Here is a 26,390-nt window from a genome sequence, read left to right as displayed (position 1 = left end):
TTTCTCTCATCAATCTACACACAACACCCCATAATGAACAAAAAAAGGTTTTTAGAAATTTTAGCAAATGTATAAAAAACATACCTTATTTACATAAGTATTCAGACCTTTTGCTATCAATCAATCACATTTATTTATAAAGCCCTTCTTACATCAGCTAATATCTCAAAGTGCTGCACAGAAATCCAGCCTAAAACCCCAAACAGCAAGCAATGCAGGTGTAGAAGCACGGTGGTTAGGAAAAACTCCCTAGAAAAGGCTGGAACCTAGGAAGAAACATGGAGAGGAACCAGGCTATGTTGGGTGGCCAGTCCTCTTCTGGCTGTGCCGGGTGGAGATTATAACAGTACATGGCCAAGATGTTCAAATATGACCAGCACGGTCAGATAATAATAATCATAGTGGTTGTAGAGGGTGCAACAGGTCAGCACCTCAGGAGTAAATGTCAGTTGGCTTTTCATAGCCGATCATTCAGAATATCTCTACTGCACCTGCTGTCTCTAGAGGGTTTAAAACAGCAGGTCGGGGACAAGGTAGCACGTCCGGTGAACAGGTCAGGGTTCCAGAGCCGCAGGCAGAACAGTTGGAACTGGAGCAGCAGCACGACCAGGTGGACTGGGGATAGCAAGGAGTCATCAGGCCAGGTTGTCCTGAGGCATGGTCCTAGGGCTCAGGTCCTCCGAGAGAAAGAGAGCGAGAGAGAATTAGAAAGAGCATACTTAAATTCACACAGGACACCGGATAAGACAGGAGAAATTCTCCAGATATAACAGACTGATCCTAGCCCCCCTACACAAATGTTGCAGTATAAATACTGGAGGCTGAGACAGGAGGGGTTTGGAGACACTATGGCCCAGTCCGACGATACCCCCGGACAGGGCCAAACAGGCAGGATATAACTCCACCCACTTTGCCAAAGAACAGCCTCCAAACCACTAGAGGGATATCTTCAACCACCAACTTACTATCCTGAGACAAGGCAGAGTAGAAGATCTCCCGGACAGGAAGATCACGTCAGTGACTCAACCCACTCAAGTGACGCACCCCTCCTAGGGACAGCATGGATGAGTGCCAGTGACTCAGGGTTTGAGGCAGAGAATCCCAGTAGAGATAGGGGAACCGGCCAGGCAGAGACAGCAAGGGAGGTTCGTTGCTCCAGTGCCTTTCCATTCACCTTCACACTACATCCAATATGGCGTAGCAGTGCAGACGTGTTTTGTTCGTCCTCTCGTGTACTTTTGTATTTTTTCATCTTTTTTGTATATGTTTAAATTTGATTTTCAATCTCTTCTCCATTTTAGTTAAATTATACCTTCCGGTAACCTGCCTCACCCAATGTGATACGGAACCGCTATTATTTTTAATTTCTAGACCTTATAGCAAGAACCATCTAGCCATCAGAAGCTAACCAGCTAATTAGCTACAAGCTATTTAGTCATTGTTAGCCACTGCTAGCGGCCATTACCTTCTGCACAGGTACCAGCCCTTTTTTTTAGCTTGGATAATACTCGCCAGCCTACCAGTAATGGACTGTCTCTCCACTACAACGCCGGATTCCTGCCGTAATCCCTGGACCATTCTCCTGATCTTCACAACTAGCTAGCACCCACCGAGTTACCCAGTACCGAAGCTATCCCTGAGGCCCACTTCCCAGCCTACTCAGTTGTTCACCGGGACTCCACCCAAACACGGCTATAACACACTACTCCACCGGATCCTTGCCGCAAGCTCTGGACCTTGGCACCGGATCACCGCTGCTACCGGGTGGCTATAGTGGCTAACGCCCCTGCCCCGAAGCTAGCACCATTTCGCCTTGAGCCAGGCGCATCTCCCGGATAGAAAACTAAATTACTACATCTACAATACCTCTTTCGCCATCTGGCTTGGATCCTTAGTCGACACGGCGCCCCGCCGCACCACCAAGACAGGTCTGCCGATGAATACTCCATCCGCTGTGCCTTCAACCGGCCTCCGTCGGACATTGGAGCAGATGTGTCTACTAGCCCCGGGCTACTAACTTTAAACGCCGTGTCGCCCGCGCGCTAGCGTAGTAGCGACTACTCTGCGGCTTCCCGGTTCCAACTATTGCTGCCCCCTGGACCCTATGATCACTTGGCTACATAGCTGATGCCCACTGGACTGTCCATTAATCACGCTACTACATTCTGTTTATTTAAAAAATATATATATATATGTATATATTTAAATCTGTCGGCCCCAGCAGCGAACTCAGGCTCTGTGTGTAGTTAACCGACCCTCTCTGCACATTCATCGCCAGTTTACCTGTTGTTGTTTTAGCTGATTAGCTGTTGTTGTCTCACCCGTTGTTGTCTTAGTTAGCTCTCCAAATAAACACATGTGGTTACTTTATGTCTCGCTGTATGTCTCTCTCATATGTCAATATGCCTTGTATACTGTTGTTTAGGTTGGTTATCATCGTTTTAGATTACAATGGAGCCCCTAGTTCCACTCATTATACCTCTGATACCTGCTTTGTCTCCCACACATGCGGTGACCTCACCCATTATAACGAGCTTATCCAGAGATACAACCTCTCTTATCATCACTCAGTGACTGGGCTTACCTCCGCTGTACCCGCACCCCACCATACCCAACTGCACATTATGCCCTGAATCTATTCTACCACGCCCAGATATCTGCTATTTTTATTCTTTGTCCCCAACACTCTAGACGACCAGTTTTGATATTCTTTAGCCGTACCCTCATCCTACTCCTCCTCTGTTGCTCGGGTAATGTGGAGGTAAACCCAGGCCCTGCGTGTCCCCAGGCACCCTCATTTGTTGACTTCTGTGATCGAAAAAACCTTGGTTTCATGCATGTCAACATCAGAAGCCTCCTCCCTAAGTTTGTTTTACTTACTGCTTTAGCACACTCTGCCGTGTCTGAATCCTGGCTTAGGAAGGCCACCAACAATTCTGAGATTTCCATACCCAGCATTTTCTGTCAAGATAAAACTGACAAAGGAGGAGGAGTTGCAATCTACTGCAGAGGTAGCCAGCAAAGTTCTGTCATACTTTCCAGGTCTATACAAACAGTTTGAACTTCTAACTTTAAAAAGGAACCTCTCCAGAAATAAGTCTCAAACTGTTGCCGCCTGCTCCCAGCTGTGCCCTGGACACCATTTGTGAATTTGGTCATCCCCCATCTAGCTTCAGAGTTCGTTCTGTTAGGTGACTTAAACTGGGATATGCTTAACACCCCGGCAGTCCTACAATCTAAGCTAGATGCCCTCAATCTCACACAAATCATCAAGGAACCCACCAGGTACAACCCTAAATCCGTAAACATGGGAACCCTCATAGACATTATCCTGATCAACTAACTATTGACCTCATCCCGTCAGTCGAGGATGCTTGGTCATTCTTTAAAAGTAATTTCCTCACCATAGATAAGCATGCTCCGTTCAAAAAATACAGAACTAAGAACAGATATAGCCCTTGGTTCACTCCAGATCTGAACGCCCTTGACCAGCACAAAAACATCCTGTGGCGGACTGCAATAGCATCGAATAGTCCCCGCGATATGCAACTGTTCAGGGAAGTCAGGAACCAATATACGCAGTCAGTCAGGAAAGCAAAAGCTAGCTTTTTCAAGCAGAAATTTGCATCCTGTAGCTCTAACTCCAAAACGTTTTGGGACACTGTAAAGTCCATGGAGAACAAGAGCTCCTCCTCCCAGCTGCCCACTGCACTGAGGCTAGGTAACACGGTCACCACTGATAAATCCATGATAATCGAAAATTTCAAGAAGCATTTCTCAACGGCTGGCCATGCCTTCCTCCTGGCTACTCCAACCCCAGCCAACAGCTCCGCCTCCCCCGCAGCTACTCGCCCAAGCCTCCCAGCTTCTCCTTCACCCAAATCCAGACAGCAGATGTTCTGAAAGAGCTGCAAAACCTGGACCCGTACAAATCAGCTGGGCTAGACAATCTGGACCCTCTCTTTCTAAAATGATCTGCCGCCATTGTTGCAACCCCTATTACCAGCCTGTTCAAACTCTCTTTGGTATCGTCCGAGATCCCTAAAGATTGGAAAGCTGCCGCAGTCATCCCCCTCTTCAAAGGGGGTGACACCCTAGACCCAAACTGTTACAGACCTATATCCATCCTGCTCTGCCTATCTAAAGTCTTCGAAAGTCAAGTTAATAAACAGATCGCTGACCATTTCAAATCCCACCGTACCTTCTCCGCTGTGCAATCCGGCTTCCGAGCCGGTCACGGGTGCACCTCAGCCACGTTCAAGGTACTAAACGATATCATAACCGCCATCAATAAAAGATAGGACTGTGCAGCCGTGTTCATCGACCTGGCCAAGGCTTTCGACTCTGTCAATCACCGTATTCTTATCGGCCGACTCAATAGCCTTGATTTTTGTCATGACTGCCTCGCCTGATTCACCAACTACTTTGCAGACTGAGTTCAGTGTGTCAGATCGGAGGGGATGTTGTCCGGACCTCTGGCAGTCTCTATGGGGGTACCACAGGGTTCAATTATCGGGCTGACTTTTTTTCTCTGTATATATCAATGATGTCGCTATTACTGCAGGCAATTCCCTGACCCACCTATATGCAGACGACACCATTCTGTATACTTCTGGCCCTTCCTTGGACACTGTGCTGACTAACCTCCAAACAAGCTTCAATGCCATACAACACTCCTTCCGTGGCCTCCAACTGCTCTTAAACGCTAGTAAAACCAAATGCATGCTTTTCAACAGTTCGCTGCCTACACCCGGCTAGCATCACCACCCTGGACAGTTCCAACCTAGAATATGTGGACAACTATAAATACCTAGGTGTCTGTCTAGACTGTAAACTTTCCTTCCAGACTCATATTAAACATCTCTAATCCAAAAGCAAATCTAGAACCGGCTTTCTATTTCGCAACAAAGCCTCCTTCACTCACGCCGCCAAACTTACCCTTGTAAAACTGACTATCCTACCAATCCTCAACTTCGGCGATGTCATCTACAAAATAGCTTCCAACACTCTACTCAGCAAACTGGATGCAGTCTATCACAGTGCCATCCGTTTTGTTACCAAATCACCTTATACCACCCACCACTGTGACCTGTATGCTCTAGTCGGCAGGCCCTCGCTCCATATTCGTCGCCAGACCCACTGGCTCCGGGTTATCTATAAGTCTATGCTAGGTAAAGCTCCGCCTTATCTCAGTTCACTGGTCACGATAACAACACCCACCCGTAGCACACGTTCCAGCAGGTATATCTCACTGATCATCCCCAAAGCCAACACCTTATTTGACTGCCTTTCCTTCCAGTTCTCTGCTGCCAGTGACTGGAACGAATTGCAAAAATCGCTGAAGTTGGAGACTTTTTATTTCCCACACCAACTTTAAACATCAACTTTCTGAGCAGCTAACCGATCGCTGCAGCTGTACATAGTCCATATGTAAATAGCCCAACCAATCTACCTACCTCATCTGTTTTTGTTTTATTTACTTTTCTGCTCTTTTGCACACCAATATCTCTACTTGCACATCATCATCTGCTCATTTATCACTCCAGCTCCTATGGCCTATTTATTGCCTACCTCCTAATGCCTTTTGTACACACTGTATATAGATTTTATTTTTTCTACTGTGTCATTGACTTGTTTATTGTGTTATTGGCTTGTTTATTGTTTACTCCATAAGTAACTGTGTTGTTGTCTGTGTCACACTGCTATGCTTTATCTTGGCCAGGTCGCAGTTGCAAATGAGAACTTGTTCTCAACTAGCCTACCTGGTTAACTGTGTTGTTGTCTGTGTCACACTGCTATGCTTTATCTTGGGCAGGTCGCAGTTGCAAATGAGAACTTGTTCTCAACTAGCCTACCTGGTTAAATAAAGGTGAAATACTTTTTTTTTAAACACTCCTGGGCCAGACTACACTCAATCATAGGACCTACTGAAGATATGAGTTTTAAAGGTCGAGACCGAGTCTTCGTCACTCACATGGATAGGCAGACCATTCCATAAAAATTGGGCTCTATAGGAGAAAGCCCTGCCTCCAGCTGTCTGCTTAGAAATTCTAGGGACAGTAAGGAGGCCTGCGTCTTGTGACCGTTGTGTAGGCATGTACGGCAGGACAAAAATCGGAAAGATGGGTAGGAACAAGCCCATGTAATGCTTTGTAGATTAGCAGTAAAACCTTGAAATCAGCCCGAGCCTTAACAGGAAGCCAGTGTAGAGAGGCTAGCACTGGAGCAATATGATCACATTTTTTGGTTCTCGTCAAGATTCTAGCAGCCGTGAGACTCGAAATTGAGCTTAAGTGCATCCTGTTTCCATTGATCATCCCTGTGGTAAATTCAATTGATTGGACATGATTTGGAACACACCTGTCTATATAAGGTTGCACAGTTGTCAGAGCAAAAACCAAGCCATGAGGTCGAAGGAATTGTCCGTAGAGCTCCGAGACAGGATTGTGTTGAGGCACAGATCTGGGGAAGGGTACCAAAGCATTTCAGCAGTATTGAAGGTTCCCAAGAACACAGTGGCATCCATCATTCTTAAATGGAAAACGTTTGGAACCACCAAGACTCTTTTTAGAGCTGGCCGCCTGGCCAAACTGAGCAATCAGGGGGGAAGGGCCTTGGTCAGGAAGGTGACACTCTGACAGAGTTCCAAAGTTCCTCTGTGGAGATGGGAGAACCATTTCTGCAACACTCCACCAATCAAGCCTTTATGTTAGAGTGGCCAGACGGAAGCCACTCCTCAGTAAAAGGCACATGAATGCCCATTTGGAGTTTGCCAAAAGGCACCTAAAGACTCTCAGACCATGAGAAACAAGATTATCTGATCTGATGAAACCAAGATTAAACTGTTTTGCCTGAATGCCAAGTGTCTAGTCTGGAGGAAACCTGGTACCATCTCTACAGTGAAGCATGGTGGCGACAGCATCAGGCTGTGGGGATGTTTTTCAGTGACAGGAAGACTAGTCAGGATTTAGGAAAGTATGAACGGAGCAAAGTACAGAAAGATCCTTGATGAAAACCTGCTCCAGAGTTCTCAGGACCTCAGACTGGGCAAACATACACCTTCCAACAGGATGATGACCCTAAGCACACAGCCAAGACAACGCAGGAGTGATTTCAGCACAAGTCTCTGAATGTCCTTGAGTGCACCAGCCAGAGCCCGGACTTGAACGCGATCGATCGAACATCTCTGAAGAGACCTGAAAATAGCTGTGCAGCAACGCTCCCCATCCAACCTGACAGAGCTCGACAGGATCTGCAGAGAAGAATGGAAGAAACTCACCAAATACAGATGTGCCAAGATTATAGCATTATACCCAAGACTCAAGTCTGTAATCGCTGCCAAAGGTGCTTCAACAAAGTACTGAGTAAACGGTCTGAATACTTATCTCTTTCCATTTTATTTATTTTTTTGCAAAAATGTCTAATAACCTGTTTTTGCTTTGTCATTATGGGGTATTGTGTGTAGATTGAGGGGGCAATGACTATTGAATACATGTTAGAATAAGGCTGTAATGTAACAAAATGTGGAAGAAGTCAAGGGGCCTGAATATTTTCCCGAAGGTAAGCAACATAGTAAGCAGCATGACTCAGGTCCTGTCCTGTGTAGAATGAGTCAGCTTCTGTGCAGGTTCGGCATTGTCAATGAGTTTTAACCTTATTCAGTTGGTTTAGAGGACAGGATTCCTGTCATCGATGGCTTTGGTGGTTTTGACAGTTTGATGTCAATATAGATATTTTATGCATATTTAAGAAATTATTTTTATATCAAAATACTGACACGTTGTCCAGTTGAGATATTTAATTAAACCACATAAAGGGGTTGTTCAGTCACATGATAAACTGTAGCCGACATTTACTGTAAGGCCCACTTTGTATATATTATTATTCAATTCCAGATATTATAAACCCATGACACAATGATCATGGCATCGTGTAAACTGGTGGTACAGGAGTTGCTTTTTGGCTCGTGATTGGTCTGTGCACAGTAGCTACTAGGGGTGTAACGGTACACGTATTCGTATCGAACTGTTCGGTACACGGTTCTTGGTTCGGTCCGCACTGAACCCGAATAAATACAGAAAAACTCAAGGGCCTCAACAATAGGTCAGCCTAGAAAATAATATATACAGTTGAAGTCGGAAGTTTACATACGCTTTGGTTGGAGTCATTAAAACTATTTTTTTCAACCACTCCACCATTTTCTTGTTAACAAACTATACTTTTGGCAAGTGGGTTAGGACATCTACTTTGTGCATGGTAGTTACCAGCAAACAGGTAGTACCCACAAACCAAAGCATAGGTTTTCAATGAATTGGCCAAAGCACCCTGTGCGTACTTAACAGTGACAGCCATTCCCATTACCCCAGAGTGGGAGATGTACCGTTCTACAGACACGCTCATGGTGCATTTGAAACCAAGTGGGAAGTGGGAATTTACCACAAATGATTGGTAAAAATCCACTTGAACGGCTCTAAAACTGGTAATTACTTGTGGGAAACTCGTCTATCATCCTGAGCACCCACTTCTCCCACATGGTGACCTCTGACGTCACCTACTAAGGAAATGGTTTCTATAACAGCATTTTTGGTAGTTAAATGCAATTATGTATAAAAAGCAATCTATGAATGTGGTTTTTGAACTCTATCATTTGTTTACAAGCATGATAGCTGTGCTTAAAGTTTATGGATGACACAGCTTCTTGGGCGTTAGCCAATTGACGTTTCTCAACGAGTTCAAATCACATGAATGTATCCAACTCGTATTTACAACTTCGCAACTGGCATCTCCCACATGGTTATTAACGCAGAATCAGAGTGGCAACTTGAGAGGCCCAACATAACAACCTGGTCACAACAGTAAATGTCATGGAAATTGTGAATGCTGAACATTGTGAATTGCATTTCATTTTCCTGCTGTACCGAAATGTGACCTCAAAACCACATTACCTACTGAATCGTGGGTTTGGTGAACCGGTACACCCCTGAAAGCTACATACAGTATATGTTTCATTATTATTATTATTATTCTGTACAATGCCCTGTCCCCGCTGTCCCCAAGGCATTAAAGTTTTAGTGTGCTTGAGTGCAGATTACTCTAGAATACTCTAGTTGTTGAGGTTCAGTTGTTGTACCTGCTTGTCTCCCCCATCTCTCCTCTTCCCTCTTCTCTGTGTCCACCTCGCTCTCCCTCCCTCTCCCCAATGGCTTAGAGGGCTACTGGGAAAAGGTTAATAGCAGACACTGTTCGTTGAAACACTGACGTTCCACATGACAGACTTTCCTAATTGTTCAAAAATGTATTCCTGCAGAAGAAATAAGGCAACGCAAACCAACAGAAATGCATTAGCGAGCTAACTTAAACAAGCAGTGTGGACAGTGTGTTTTTTATTTTACCTTTATTTAACTAGGCAAGTCGGTTAAGAATAAATTCTTAATTTCAACGGCGGCCTGAACAACTGCCTTGTTCAGGGGCAGAACGACAGATTTTTACCTTGTCAGCTCGGGGATTCAATCTTGCAACCTTCTGGTTACTAGTCCAACACTCTAACCACTAGGCTACCTGCCGCTCCAAGTGTAAGTGTGGCCTTGAAAATGGTTTTCGCCAATGCGTTACAGTAATAAAAAACATAGCGCCGGTAATATGGGTCATATATTTTGAACAGTGTGGGCTAGAAACCATCCGTTTTCTCTCTACTAATTAGGGCTGGGAATTTCCAGGGACATCATGATACAAATGATTATCTTCATACTTATGTGCCAATATGATATATGTTGCAATTCTCACGATTCTATACGATACTGCCATTTTATTGTGATTCGATGTGCCAAACAAATTGCTCGAATCGCTTATCTGCTGCAGAAGGACAATAGAGAACCATGAGAACTCGTTTTGATCAATCATAGTAACAAAAGTGCTGACAACATGTTGGCTCACCATTTAAAAAGAAGATAATGGCGAAGGAGAAATACCAGATTTTTGGCGCAGGTACAGCCGACTAGCGCTAGCTGACGCCAACTACCCAGCAAAACGTTTGTTTAAAGAAAAAGTAATAAATCGTTCTCCCAAATACATATTCTAGGTCTTACAGCTAAATCTTTAGGAGCGTTTGCGACCAAAATGGTCACACATAGCTAACCTCTATGGAAGTTATTGTATTGGATGATGTAGAATTATGTTAAATTATATTCTAAAGAGCCCGCGTGCTCTAGTATATGTGTGTTTCACTTACGTCCCTCTCTCTATCTAGTACTGCCGACAGTTCTGTAACAAGCAAGTTCAGTGCACAAGACAGAAATTGTGTTCTCCTGATGAAATGTGAAAAACAGACACAGGGCCAGTAGAGGGAAGGCGAGCCAGTTTATAATCCACAGCCCAGCCACTCTGTTCTTGCCTCCCTCTCACATGAACGCAGGGATGAACGAGATCTATGTTTTTCGTCTCTGTTTTAGGTTATGTCTGAAATGCCACCTTTTCCCTACAAAGTGCACTACTTTTGACCAGATCCCTATACAGGATAGGGTGCTATTTTAGACATAACCTCTGTTTTACAACCACTCTCCCTCCCAGCCTTTTATCAACACCCCTCTCAGCTTTCAGCTAACAGGGGAATCTGATTATGGCCAGCATCAAGTCTTGTGCTACTGCCAAAGGGAATGGATCCTCATTGGCTAAGATTATAGCATCCCTGTACAGCCATGATGTGAAAACAGTTACTGCTTGAAGGGGCAAAAGCTAATGAAAGGGAAGTCATCCTCCCTGGGCTAAGATTCTTCCATCTCTGTAGCCTATCTACAGTTTCTTCAGCTGGAGAGTCGCGTATGGCTCGCGAGAATACTACAGCCATGATGGGAGAACACCATGTTATTGCTAGTAGTCATGAGAGACCATGTTATTGCTTTGGGGAATAATAAGCAAATGAAGGAAACACACCAACAGCCTGTGTACGGAGGATGGATGGACGGATGTGAGGAGAATATAATGTGGAGAAAGCTGGTCTGTCTCCCCTCCCCTGACACAGTACTGGCTCTGTTAGAGTGTGTCAAGACTGAGACTGGGAGAGAGAGGGAAGGGGCCGGCCAACGAACAGTCTGGCTGGCTGATGGTTGATGATGCAGCACTCTCTCAGCCTCACTGCTGTGTGGGGGGCTGGGGCTGGGCTATACTGGGACGCTGTTCTGACTCTCTGAGAATACTGATGCGTGTGTTCCCACTCCCAAATGGCACCCTATCCCCTTTATAGTGCACTACTTTTACCAGGGCACATATAGGGAATAGGATGCCATTTGGGGCGCAGATGAGAATCTTCATTCAAGGGTATCGCACCCTCTGTGTGTAGGTCAGTTTGTCAGAACACCAGGTCAGCCAACCTGGATGCGGGCTGGGTTGTGTTGGGCTGGGGCTAGGGCTAGGACTGGCCCATGCTATACTGTCCTGGGTTGAGTTGAGGATTGGCCAGGCTGTGCTAGCTAGATTGTGTTTAGCCTCGATTTCCTCACGTCCGTTCTCAACAGCCGAGTGATGAACGAGACAATGCAGTGTGGTAATGCGAGACAAGCTTGTGCCCGGGTATGGAATTTTGTCACTACCAGCCCAGTTTAATGGGAGGGAGGCTGGAAAGGAAGGCGGGGGGAAATGGAAGACGTGTGCAAGGATGCGTGAAAGAGTGGCATCACTCTCTTAGATGCACAAGCCCATGTTATTGAAATGTATTTCGCTGTGAGGAACCTTTGAGGTACACTTAGACTCAATCCCAATAACTCTCCCCTCACCCCTCCCCCTCATTTTTTTTGTGTCCCTCGAAAACGGAGCAACTAGTGATAGGGAGAGAAATAACGCTATGGAATAGGACATCACTACAATACTCACTCGCGAACAGCAGAAGCGGCTAGGATAGCCTACCACGCAATTCATTGACGACGTGCCTTGTGTTTTTCACAATGCCTATACTGGCGGCAGTAACAGCTTTCCTTATATTTCTCATGCAAAATGCATACTAACCATATGGGCAACATATACTATATATACAAAAGTATGTGGACACTTCACATTTGTGGATTCGGCTATTTCAGCCACACCCTTTCTGACAGGTGTATTATATCGAGAACACAGCCATGCAATCTCCATAGGAAAACATTTGCAGTAAAATGGCCTAACTGCAGAGCTCAGTGACTTTCAACTTGGCACCGTCATATAATGCCACCATTCCAACGGAGTCCAAGTAGAAACCTCTAGGACCAACAATGGCAAGGCCACACAAGCTCACAGAACAGGACTGCTGAGTCCTGAAGCGTGTAGCATGTAAAAATCATCTGTCCTCAATTCCAACAATCACTACCGAGTTCCAAACTGCCTCTGGAAGCAACGTCAGCACATGAACTGTTCGTCGGGAGCTTCATGAAATTGGTTTCCATGGCCGAACAGCAGCACACAAGATCACTATGCGCAATGCCAAGCGTCGGCTAGAATGGTGTAAAGTTCGCCGCCATTGAACTCTGGAAGAGTGGAAACGCGTTCTCTGAAGTGATGAATCACGCTTCACCATCTGGCAGTCCAACGCACAAATCTGGGTTTGGCCGATGCAAGGAGAAAGCTACCTGCCTCAATGCATAGTGCGAACTGTAAAGTTTGGTGGTTGGAGGAGGAATAATGGTCTGGGGCTATTTTTCATGGTTCGGGCTAGGTCCTTTAGTTCCAGTGAAGGGAAATCTTAATGCTACAGCATACAATGACATTCTAGAATCTTCTGTGCTTCCAACTTTCTGGCAACAGTTTGGGAAGGCCCGTTCCTGTTTCATCATCACAATGCCCCTGTGCACAAAGGTCCATACAAAAATGGTTTGTTGAGATCGGTGTGGAAGAACTTGACTGGCCTGCACAGAGCCCTGACCTCAACTCTATTGAACACCTTTGGGAGGAATTGGAATGTAGACTGCGAGCCAATATCAATCAGTGCCCGACCTCACTAATATTCCAACATTTCCTGGAAAGCCACCCCAGAAGAGTGGAGGCTGATTGTTCAAAGTAGAGTAGTACTGAATCAGGACATTCCATAATAACAGTTTGACATGTAACAGTCGCATTCCTTTCACTCATTTTCTGCCATTTCTTGGGAATTAACGATTAACCAGTGGAACCAATAAAAAATTAAAACCACTGTTCTGAACTAATAAACTCATAAAAAAATAAACGTTCTCTCACTGTCAACTGAGTTTATTTTCAGCAAACTTAACATGTGTAAATATTTATATGAACATAACAAGATTCAACAACTGAGACATAAACTGAACAAGTTCCACAGACATGTGAATAACAGAAATGGAATAATGTGTCCCTGAACAAAGGGGGATCAAAGGAGGGGGATCAAAATCAAAACAGTCACTATCTGGTGTGGCCATCAGCTACATTAAGTACTGCAGTGCATCTCCTCCTCATGGACTGCACCAGATTTGCCCGTTCTTGCTGTGAGATGTTACCCCACTCTTCCACCAATGGCACCTGTAAGTTCCCGGACATTTCTGGGGGGAATGGCCCTAGCCCTCACCCTCCGATCCAACAGGTCCCAGACGTGCTCAATGGGATTGAGATCCGGGCTCGTCGCTGGCCATGGCAGAACACTGACATTCCTGTCTTGCAGGAAATCACACACAGAATTAGCAGTATGGCTGGTGGCATTGTCATGCTGGAGGGTCATGTCAGGATGAGCCTGCAGGAAGGGTACTACATGAGGGAGGAGGATGTCTTCCCTGTAACGCACAGCATTGAGATTGCCTGCAATGACAACAAGCTGAGTCCGATGTTGCTGTGACACACCGCCCCAGACCATAACGGACCCTCGACCTCCAAATTGATCTCGCTCCATTGTACAGGCCTCGGTGTAACGCTCATTCCTTTGAGGATAAACGTGAATCCGACCATCACTCCAGTGAAGACCAATTTGTGTCAGTCCTGTCTGGTCTAGTAACGATGGGTTTGTGCCCATAGGTGACATTGTTGAGGTTGACGTCTGGTGAGGACCTGCATTACAACAGGCCTACAAGCCTTCAGTGCAGCCTCTCTCAGCCTATTGTGGACAGTCTGGGCACTGATGGAGGGATTATTCATTCCTGGTGTTACTCGGGCAGTTGTTGTTGCCATCCTGTACCTGTCCCGCAGGTGTGATGTTCGGATGCACCGATCCTGTGCAAGTGTTGTTACACATGGTCTGCCACTGTGAAGACGATCAACTGTCCATCCTGTCTCCTTGTAGCGCTGTCTTAGGCGTCTCACAGTATGGACATTTGCAATTTACTGCCCTGGCCACATCTGCAGTCCACATGCCTCCTTGCAGCATGCCTAAGGCACGTTCACGCAGGTGAGCAGGGACCCTGGGCATCTTTCTTTTGGTGTTTTTCAGAGTCAATAGAAATGCCTCTTTAGTGTCCTAAGTTTTCATAACTGTGACCTTAATTGCCTACCATCTGTAAGCTGTTAGTGTCTTAGCGATCGTTCCCACAGGTGTATGTTCTTGGTTCATTGAACAAGCATGGGAAACAGTGTTTAAACCCTTTACAATGAAGATCTGTGTATTTGGATTTTTTTACGAATTATCTTTGAAAGGCAGCGCCCTGAAGTTGCTGAGTTTATTTATACCAAACATTTTAGGGTCTCTACACATATTGGCTACATTGCTATGCATCCATTGGCATACTTTTTATCCTCCACTTCACAATAAGCAAAAATAGTTAGCTAGTTGACATTACTTCAGCTCAGTGGTGGGCCGTCAGGGCCAGCAAGGCCTCTGCTGGCCTAAACATTAACAGAATATAACATTTTTTAAAATATATTTTCCCACAAATATGTATTAAATTATTCCCCAGAGTAAGAGTTACACTCTTCATTGCATAGCTTTCCTCTTGATTGCACTGCTTCCAGCCCCAGGTTGAGATTTGGAGGGCTGGTCTTTATGTTAGATCCTTTATCCAATCATATTCAGCCATCATGTGTTGCCAGGGGTCTAAAATCTGCCCTCAGGTCTTCAGAATCAACAGTGCGGGAGCTTGTAGCTTAAAGTGAATGGAAATGAAAATTTAGTGTCAACCAATCAGCTTTAGAGTTGGCTATTGTACGCCTGCTGGCTGGCTCCAGTGTTACACAGAAGCCAGCTAGCAGGCGTAGTGCGTGCACGTCTTTTGATTGGATCACCAATATTGAGAGTCAAGTCCTATGGGCACTGGAAACTGAATTTGATAAACAAATTAATTTGCGTACTACTAAGCTGTTTTTTCAATCCACAATGGCGGAAGGAGGAGAAGATATCAATTTGGTCGAGGTAATAATTATAACGCCATTCTCAAGACAAACTTTTCAAGAAAAGTTAGACATTGTTAGCAGAGGTTGCCCGACGCTACAAAGCCTGTCACAGGCGGGAAAGGGGTTCGTTCGCCACTTTCAAAGTTCCAACTACGAGCGCTATTAATGGCTCACAGGCTCCGAGAAGCACTGCAAACTGTACTGCTGGGAATGCCTATTATTTGCAAGTGATCGATTTGGTGTTTGGAGCCACACTGGCTTTGCAAACTTGAGTTGTCTAACCAAGGCAGCAAAGAGACACCAAAGTACGGCTGGGCACTTACAAGCAATGGGGCTTTTGAAAACTTTTGGAGACACCCGAGTGGATCTACAGCTCAACGAACAAGCGTGCAGGGCAATTGAGCTGCACAATGAAAAGGTGAAGAAAAATAGGGAAATATTGAAAAGACTCATTGATTGTGTCATGTTTTTGGGTAAACAGGAAGTGTTTGTTTTTTTGGACTCAAAGTTTGTGGACCAGAAATGGATAGAAGAAGAATATTAATATAACTCTGTTGCACTCGACTATGTTCTTTCCTATTAGTTGAACTGTACTCTATTGTACTCTTCCCCTGCAATTCTCTAAATAAAAATGTCAATTTCAAGGTGACGCACAGCTTGGTTATACTGTTTATCTGTCTAAATGTATAGTGTCTAAAGCCATGGCATCATAATGATGGTAATAAGAGGTGGATTAATTCAGGTGGGACTGTGTAGGACCTCACTGAAGGCCCAGACCCCAGGCCCACGGCACGCCACTGCTTCAGCTGCATTGCTTGACAGATATCTTCAATCTCTAATGTTAGTGATAGAAATTCAGACTTTTTTATGAACAGCAAGGCAAGCTTACAAAATTGTTTTATTCAATTTGCAGTAACATTAAATGCTTTAGCTACATTCTTTACATCCACTGTGTTACACAAGATGGTTTGCTGGTTTGCTCAGGAGTACCTAAAAATGAATTACAATTCATACAAATGTCAAACACCCATGTAGCAAACTAAATGTATACGTATAGCTGGCTAATGTTAGCTAGCAAGATAGCTTGTAAAATAGTGATTTTCGTAAATGAACTTCATGACGAAAAAATATGCAGAATTGTTTGTCTACTTTAGCTAATATATACCTCTTAACTGTAATTTTTTTCATGATTCCTCATGAAGTTATAATGACTTACAATCATCTATTTTCTGTGACAAATGTTTTTTTTATAGATTAATAGATTTATTTAAACTATTTTCATAATTCCTTATTCATTGTGATAATGTGTGAGTAACCCTTTTAGAGCGTCCCGCGAATCTATGCCAGAATATTATTTTATAGCTCACGTAAAATAGGTCATTCATTTTTAATGGTTTGAGCTAGAGACAAGTGGTTTTCTGCATTGTAAAGGTGCAACCACTGACACAAAGCCATGCTCCGTTTGTTTCTATCGATGGCAGAGGCTGTGGTACAGCTAAGCCTAATCAGACTTGCCTGTGCTAATGGTTCTCATAGGCAAAGTAAAATTCTACAAATAACTTTGCTTGTTATGCGCTCCCCTCAAATTATACAAATGTAACAACATTTCTGAGCGCACCGGACTTGAAACAACAACGATACAGATGTAACCATGTGCTATTCAATCAGTGTTTCCCCTATGTTCATTTATCAGCGGCGGATGGTAAAACATTTAAGTGTTAACTTAAAAACCAGATATAAAGTATGTAGAAAAGCTATATTTTGTAAAATAACATCATCTTTGAAAATTAACAATCACCAAAATAGAAACTAGATAGTCAGGGAGAATCTAAAATTATAAAAAATATCATGGCATATCACCCCCCAATTGATTTAGTTATTATGTTTGAGTCACTCAGATAGCATATGAACATGGCATAAGCCATGACAGAATTGCAGGAATTTAGCTTTAAAACTCAACATTTTCTTTATAGCCCCATGGCAATTGCTAGAAATTACTGTAGCTTTAAAGTAACTGTCCATTGTTTCCAGATTTCTATGAAATACCACAGCTTTTCTGCGTTTGGATGGTGTGGGCGTACCCCAAAAACAGAATGGTGTGGGTGTATACCAGTCATTTTAAAATATGAATGTGTGTAGACTGCTGATTGATGGAGGATGATATCATTCTCTGAGGCAATAGCATTTTTGAAGCGGTCTGTTTTGGCCACACAGGCAGCCCAATTCAGATTTTTTTCCCCCACTAATTGGTCTTTTGACCAATCAGATCAGCTCCGTAAAAGATTTGATGTGATTGGTCAGAAGACCAATTCGTTTTTTGTCCAATTTATGCTTTGGCCAGAAATACGAATATAAGATTTGAAAAGTTCGATTTTCACTGGAAAGTTACTTTAAAACTTCGGAGACTTTGTAATGCCAACTACCAAAATGTTGTCAACGTAAAATTATGTATTTTCTCAACTTGTCTCATATATGTTCCTTCATCTAGAAATTATTATTTGGGCGTCTTCACTAAAAAAGGCTGCGGAGCTAGTTACACACACAGTGTATCACAAACAACTTTAGCATTTTAGCTAATTATCAACGTTGCAACTTTTTACTACTTTTGAACTACTTTGCAACTACTTAACATATTAACTAACACTTCCCCTAACCCTTTAACCTTAACCCTAACCTTAACCCATAACCCTAACCCCTAGCCTAGCAAACATTAGCCACCTAGCTAACGTTAGCATTGCCACCTAGCTAATGTTAGCCGCAACAAATTGCCATTTGTAACATATCAGCTGTTCTGCAAATTTGAAACATATTGTATGAATTTGGAAGTTGTAAGATATCATATGAAATGTAATTCGTAACATATCATACGAAATGGATGATGGACATCCACAAATTAATACATACCATATGAAACGTAACATATCATACTAATTAGAGAGTCCCAAATTTATGTTTACTATGTTAAGTCTACCTCTGAGTCCATGTTGCATAGAGAGGACCACAATGGAATTAGGTGAATTTAAAAAACAGAGAGAGGATGCTTGACATATGGAAACTGAGAGAGTGAATGACATAGGGGTGTGGTGGCTGGGTAGCGGATGGATGGATTGATTGATTGAAGAAGAGTTGAATTTGAGGATGTAAGCACTAAGCAACTAGCCCGGCTAGTTTAAGAGGTTAAATGGCCACTGCTGTCCTTCGGATGCATATCCTGCTGCTGCTGCTACTGCAAACAACCCTCTTCTGACCTGCCTAGTGCCTGGTGACTGGAGCTACGGTCAATGCTATCAGGAATCCTTGGGACATCCCAACTCTGACGTTAGCCCATTAAAGTTGACATTTAAAACGATAAGGGTCGAGGATATTAGGGTTAGCTAAGAGTTATGCTTAAGGTTAGGGTAGGGGTTTAGGGTAGGGACATCGCAAAGGATTCCAGATAGCACTAACCCTGGAGCTACATCGTTTGAGCTACTGCTTTTCTCTCTCTCTCTCTCTCTCTCTCACCTTTCCTCCTCACTCTGACTTTCCTTACCGCTCCTTCACCACTCTCCTTCCTTCCCTCTATCCTGCCCCCCCCCCCTCTCTCTCTACCGAGTCTACTGCTACTACTGCTGCTGCAGTTGCTTCTAGCCTGCCTAGAGCCTTTTGGTCTGCCTGTCTCTCTCCCTGTTCCTCTGGATTATAAAATTTTCAGTAGCTTTGCAGCAGTTTAGTCATGCGTTACAAAAAGGTCTCTTGCATGCGGGTGTGTCTGTGTGAGACTGTGTGTTGGTGGTGTGATGTCTGTGTGTGTGTTTGTGTGCATATGTGTATTGTGTTTGTTCATAAATGTGTCTCTCCTTACATGTAAGTGCATATGTAGCACAACTTGTGTGTGTGTGTGTGTGTGTGCACAAGCAACTGCTTCTTTCCAATGTAATGTCATATTGGTATTCTTGGCATATCTAAATGGCAATTGGTACATGTCCAAGTGTATCACACTACAGCTGGACCTGTGTGGTTGGCTTGTAATGTTCAGAATATATGACAGCATTAATGCCGCTGGCCCGCTATCCTGACCCATATATATATATATATATATATATACAGTACCAGTCAAAAGTATATATACACAAAAGTTTGGACACACCTCATTCAAGGTTTTCACCCGACTTCAACCCAATTGATATGGTTTGGGATGAGTTGAACTGCAGAGTGAAGGAAAAGCAGCCAACAAGTGCTCAGCATATGTGGGAACTCCTTCAAGACGGTTGGAAAAGCATTCCAGGTGAAGTTGGTTGAGAGAATGCCAAGAGTGTGCAAAGCTGTAATCAAGGCAAAGTGAGGCTACTTTGAAGAATCTAAAATCTAAAATATATTTTGATTTGATGAACACTTTTTTGGTTACTACATGATTCCATATGTGTTATTTCATAGTTTTGATGTCTTCACTATTATTCTACAATGTAGAAAAAATAGTAAAAATAAAGAAAAACCCTTGAATGAGTAGGTGTGTCCAAACTTTTGACTGATACTGTACATACAATACAGCTCCAGGAGTTAGCACTGTACTGTAGTTAGCACTGTACTGTACTTAATGACTTACTCAACATCACTCAACCCTGCCTTACTTACATCAGGCTCTGATTTGAATTACAATCAAATTAAGGTATGCTAGCCATGTGACTGAAACAAGTCAAGTCATATGATTTCCATCCTGTGTCATGTACAGTATTATTCCCCATAGCACTTTGCTATAATAACTGTACAATATTTCATACATAACTGTACAGGATGTATACAAAATTGCATGTTAGAGCAGGTCAGCTGAGGATGATATAGTGTGCTCGCGGTATATGGCCTCTCTCTCTTTTCTCTCCTCCTCTCGTCTCCTCTCTGTGAAAGACTAGATGGGGAGCCCAGTTTGAGGTCTCCCAATGGGGCTGGGACACTCTCTCCTCTCATCTCCTCTCTTCTGTCTTTGGGCTAAAACACTGGTCCGTGGTCTCTGCAAGGCGTAATGCAGGGAAGCCTTGTCTTGTTAAAAGCACAAGGGTACATATCACTTTTGCAAATGCACACAGGGTCTCATTAAAGTTTCATGCAAATTGTCATGTTTTATTGAAACAATTATGAGGTTATCTGCTGAAAGAGGTTGGCCAGCCCTTCCTCCTCCGTCGGTCCCTCTGCTTGCTTCCACTCCTTTCAAAACCACTACAGCCATCAACGGCAGGCAGGGCAGGACACAATGTAGAGGCAGGAGCTGAAACATTACGACATTAGGACATTTCTCTACACACTGCACATTTCCCGTTATGATTGGGTGAGAGGGGCTGATGTGTAAAACTCAGAGATTAGAGACTGCCTCTGCCCTGCATCGAGTTTGCTTGGTGGCCATTTTCAAGATGTTGCATAGTACAGTATTTCAACCCTGTAGTTTACCTATGTTGATCTGATGTAAGATAAAGTGGAGAATTAGAAAATTATAGATTTATGCTTTTTGTTAGTGAAATGTGATTTTTTTTTTTTTTTTTTTTTACACAAAACCAACAGTATATATTCTGGTGGAAGAGAATACTGGTATTGGGAATTTTCTGTTCAAATAATAGATGAATGTCTATATTATACATAAAAGTTTGGTATGATGTATGTTGTAGACTTGTGTTTTATCTGACATTTTTGTGAGCACATATGGATGGATGAACCACCTCTAGCTATTTTGGGTGTGCATGCCTTAAATGATTACTTCAATATTTCACTTCTCTGTTTCTCTTGATCCCTTTCTCGTTGTTTCTTTCTCTCCACAGACATTCATAGTGCTAAACAGAGGGAAGACAATCTTCCGCTTTAGTGCCAACCCTGCCTTGTACATCATAAGTCCTTTTAATCTTTTCAGGCGAATAGCTATAAAAATTTTGATACATTCATATCCTTTCAAATGGTGTCCTACCAGGAGAGACAACAGTCTTTCCTGTTCGTTTAGAGTATTCACGGTGATGTTGCTCCTTCTGTTTCTGCTGCATGCTGCTATTGCTGTTCATATGGCTACTGCTTCAGTGTTGGTAGTATAGACTGTATCATGTCATGGGTTGATGTTCAAAATGGCACCCTATTCGCTTTATAGTGCACTATATGGAATAAGCCAGGGTGAAGTTTTTGGATGCACAGTCAGCTCTATAGAGTCTGAAAGCTGCAGATATCAGCAAGGGCAAGACTGTTAACCACAGTGGGGAAAAATACATGGATATGCTCTTTAAATTGAAGATTAAACCACCAATGAGAATGGGTAAATGCCAAAGTAGATGATCCTTAATCTTGGAAAGAGTACATGTATGGTTTTACATTTAATCTATCCTTAACCTGACAACCATAAACCCTCTTACTAAGCCCCCTTGTAGAGGGGCTTCTAAAGTCTTCTAAAAAGAGGGATTACTTTTTCTTCTTTCCCTCTTTTTGGGAGACTTCTAGTATCTATTAACCCAGGCTAGCACCCAATGATTTCCACAGAAACCTTAGGTAACGTAGACATACCTATGTTTACGCTTACGGAACTGATCAGAGCAGATTGCTAAATTGGGAGAGGGGAGGAGTGGAGGGCTAGTGTAAGAGTGACTTCGATAAGAATGCAGGTATTAATCCAGTATTATTCAGTTATAGTGTATTAAGACTTGTTATGATAGATTACCCCCTTATAATGTATTATTTCCTCAGGATGACTCTCAGCCATGGAGAAGGAGAGGGAACTCTGACTAATAATGATGTCACATCCCGTCTTTAGATGTTAAAAGAAGGGATGGCTATTGTCTACCAATATAAGAGTAGGTCAGATGGCTTAGTCCATACATCCTACAACCATCGATCTATTAAGATGATGAAAATAGCACTGAAACTGATCCTCATTCGTGGTTCCTGAGCTGGGCACTGACTTATAGACATTATATATCGCTACAGACTCGACAGGTAGATGTATAGACATATCCAGTTACAAAATGTGTATTTGACCCACAGTCCATCCATGCACCCACAAGAGATTTGTGCTCGAATACCACAGACAATCTGTTTTGAAGTATTACTTAGAGATTTGAGAGTGAAATTAATATGGGGGTTGCTGCTATTTTAACAGTCACACAAATCCAGGCCTCAAAGTCATAAAGCTTCTCAGATTAGGAGTGCTGATCTCGAATCAGTTTTAAATTATAATGAATACAAATATATGGACAGGGAGGACCTGATCTTAGATCAGCACTCATACTGTGAGACATTTTGTGAATACGAGCCTGATGAGTCTTAGTTATTGAAATCCTTGAAATTGTTGGTACTATAAGGCCTACTACTTCAAGGTTAATCCTGTCTTGAGAAGTTTGATCATGTCATTCACTTCCGAGATTGGACTTCCCACTCAGCACCAATCACAGCCTGCCATGTGGGTCTGCTGACACATCAGGGTTGCATCTCAATAGTCTAAAGATGTGTCCTCTCCTTGTCTCCTACTGGTCGCTTCTCTTCTCTTTGTCATTAAACCACTAGACAGGTGAGATGTAATTCATTGCTAGATAGACTCCGTTTTGATTTATCACAGTGTAGATAAAGGAAATGAGACGTAGAGGAGAGGAAGTCACTTTAGAATATTGAAATACATCCCTGATTGCTCTACTGCTGACATTGGAGTTTCCTTCACACTACCACATTTTTTTTCCTGTGGTGAAGCCTTGTTAGTCTTGAAATGTATAGTGCAGTATGGTTCATGGTTACATCCCAAATGGCACCATTATAGTGCACTATGTTTGACCAGGTCCCACAGGGGTCTATAAAGGGAATAGGGGACTGTCCACTCCCACCACCTATACATTAGATCAATATTTAATGGGAAATAATGGTTTTAGGGGGAACCTATATGTGACCTGTGTACACACTTAACCCATTGTACTAGTATTTCAGTTAGTGTTAAGTTCATCTACTATGAAAAGTCCATTAGGATATACTTTTAGCTAGATTTGATGTGTTCATTCTTGCCTTTTGCAGATATATGAATAGTTCTACAAATGTAGGATCTTAATTTGAGCCAGTTTGCTACAGCAGGAACATTATCTTGCAACAACAGGAAATGATAATTAATGGCCATTTTTTTTTGTAGGGGTTGATACATTTTTCATAAGGAAAAATCAAGTCTGAATGAATCGCCTTTTTAATCGTCACATACACTACACGTTTTAAATATCCTGCATTGCAGGAAAGTTCTCCTGCAACAGGGTGATCAGATTAAGATCCTAAATCTGTATTTATAGTATGCAGTAGCATGGTTCAGTAGTACTACAGTAGTAGGATATGGGTCATTCTACAGAAGGGGGCAAAAAAAGAATACCATTTGGATCCTATTTTTCCCAAACTTTCAGCAATATATAATTTATACTACTCACACACTTTGCTTGTATTGCATATTTGAAATATTTACCTGAATTCCTTACCGCTCCCCTAAATTTGTTGCTACCGAAACATAGTGAAGAAGTAATAGAGAGCCATGCACAGCCACCGCTCAATATAAATAGGTGCATAAACAATGACTTTGTACTATTTTAATGTTTGTAATAGCCTTTGGTTGAATTAGAACATACAGTACTGTATCATGATGTAAATAAATGTCCCAAGTTTGGAGACAACAGTTTTTTTTTTTTTAATTTTGGGGGTTGGGACTGCAATTTGCACCACTTCTGTCGAGTCACCCATATCTACCTAATGAGAGAGAGTGAGTGAATGTACATAATCTGCATGAACTGAATGGAAAATGACCATCAAACGTAATGTGATAGATAGTAAACTGTTTTGGATGACATTTTTGGGTTTGTTTCCGACTTTTCCTTAATTCATTTCCTCACTCTTTTCAGCATGATCATTATGTGTACTATTTTGACCAACTGTATATTCATGACTTTTAGTGATCCTCCTGAGTGGTCCAAACAAGTAGAGTAAGTACACGTTTATTATATTTATCTACACAAGTACATAGTAAATACTAGAACAAGTTTATTATGCATGTCTCAACCAACATCAGTTCAATTTTATCATTGGTGTATTACTAACCGTGCTCAAAAGTCGTAAGTTGTGTCTGAAATCTTTCTCGCCTACTACTTACTAAAACTACATACCGTGTAAAAAATTTAATCCTGCCAATTAGGCCATACTCATTTCCAACATACTATGAAACGGTCTATTTAGAACGCAAGTTGGGTATTCGGATGACGCCTTAGTGTTTTACCAGTGCATCATTTCAACAAATAAAAACTCTTTGTTGTTCATGGATTTGATAAATTGCTAATTCTGATCATGCTTCCATGCTTCTGTCTTCCAGGTACACGTTCACAGGGATTTATACGTTTGAATCTCTTGTAAAAATTGTCGCTCGAGGATTCTGTATAGATGGGTTTACATTCCTAAGGGATCCATGGAACTGGCTGGATTTCATGGTCATTTCTATGGCGTAAGTATCAGACTCGTACCTACCTGTTCCTTCTTATTAGAAATACTTAGCATTATTACTGTGTGAGGTCATTGAGTAGAGCATAAATACATCTCAAGTTATTTTTACTGTCCAGTCTTTCTTTCTTTCTCTTTACATTGGGAAAGAGTGGTTCAATCAGGTGTTTACAGAAAGGTTCCTGACTGTTCCTGTATACTCCCTTATCTCTCCCCCATTTTCTCTCTCTTTCTCTCTCTCTATCTCCATTTTTCTAGCTCAATTTGCTCTCAACCATGTTGAATTTGACATGATCTAGATGTATATAGATTTATAGTTACTAATACATGACATTTGTTACAAACTAACTATAACGCTAACTATTTATAACTATATACTACCATGTTTTTGATGATACGTAGAACTAGTTCAGCGACTTGGGCTTTGAATATCTTAAACATCAAGAAGTGCTTCTGTTGAACCACTACATTTGTGATTGTATCTGTGTTTAAATAACAAGAGCTTGTAACTTTGATTTGATTCTGCAGGTATATAACAGAGTTTGTAAACCTAGGCAATGTCTCAGCTCTGCGCACGTTCAGAGTGTTGAGGGCATTGAAAACTATTTCTGTAATTCCAGGTAAGACAGGATGGGGGAATGGGGGTTTGGTCCATGGGGTCAGTGTTAGGTGTATTGTGGGTTGTGTTTTTTCTTTCCTTTTTCCTTTCCTCCCCTTCAGTGGACAGGCTCTGTGAGTGGCGTCGTGGTTACTTCCTGGTTCGGTGCGTGCGTAGCGTGCGTGGTGGTGTTGTGGTGCTCTTGCGTGTGGTTTTGTCATTGGTGTTTGTTTGTGTGTGATCCTTCCCCTGTTTACAGATATATAACAGAGTTTGTGGACCTGGGCAATGTCTCTGCGCTGAGAACATTCAGAGTTCTCCGAGCATTGAAAACTATCTCTGTCATACCAGGTGAGATTCAGTTTAAACACTAAGGCTGATACTTATATCTCACCCTTTTACTTTTCTTATACTCACTATTATTATAATTTGTAAGCAACAAAAAAAAGATTTGGAAATAATAATCATTTTTATTTATTTTTTTCCAAAATTATCAAAAATGGTACTAATACATTTTTGATAGGCTTTGCAGTCTACTCCAGGGCCCTCCAACGTGTCTGCACTCTCTTCTACTAAAACTCTCATCCTAAATAAGGCTCTAGTTTCCAAGGCAGCTGTGGTTCTCCTCAGAAATTGCTGTAAGCCGCTGCAAATGGCTATTATAAAGAAAAGGACACTGACAGTACCAGTCCGATAGCATATCACCAGAATACAACCAGAGACAAAGTCAAATATATATGTTGATTATATATGGGATACATTTTTCTTTAGCTTAACATAAGGAATAGCTTATAGTTAACCAACCTTTACTAATTCGCTGTACTATACACTTTGTCAAAGACAGTTGAGCTCATCAGCTACAGTAAAGCTCATCCATAGTACTTTCACCATTGGATAAAGCCTCCAGGTTTTTTCGGAAGATGAAGATAATTATTCATATTATATAAAAATAACTTGATAATTGGCTTGGAAGAAAATATTCAATTAACAAAAATCCATTTACATTATTTATTACAAAGGATGGAAATTTCCGAATTTTACTCTATGTATCCGA

The 26,390-nt window shown here is 42.4% G+C and overlaps 1 protein-coding gene across 2 annotated transcripts in view; it reads left to right on the top strand.

The window, feature by feature from the left end:
• The window catches only part of scn8aa (sodium channel, voltage gated, type VIII, alpha subunit a), a 91,249-nt gene that overhangs the window by 6,138 nt on the left and 58,721 nt on the right, over positions 1-26,390 (top strand). For both annotated transcript variants that reach the window (XM_064957668.1, XM_064957669.1), the window contains exons 3-6: positions 21,075-21,193; positions 24,141-24,230; positions 24,614-24,742; positions 25,596-25,687. In XM_064957668.1, coding sequence (XP_064813740.1) covers positions 21,075-21,193; positions 24,141-24,230; positions 24,614-24,742; positions 25,596-25,687 — 430 coding nt within the window. The remainder of the gene's footprint in view (positions 1-21,074; positions 21,194-24,140; positions 24,231-24,613; positions 24,743-25,595; positions 25,688-26,390) is intronic.

Source organism: Oncorhynchus masou, chromosome 33 (assembly GCF_036934945.1).
Source record: "Oncorhynchus masou masou isolate Uvic2021 chromosome 33, UVic_Omas_1.1, whole genome shotgun sequence".
Classification (NCBI taxonomy): domain Eukaryota; kingdom Metazoa; phylum Chordata; class Actinopteri; order Salmoniformes; family Salmonidae; genus Oncorhynchus; species Oncorhynchus masou.
This window is presented reverse-complemented; position numbering and strand designations above follow the sequence as displayed.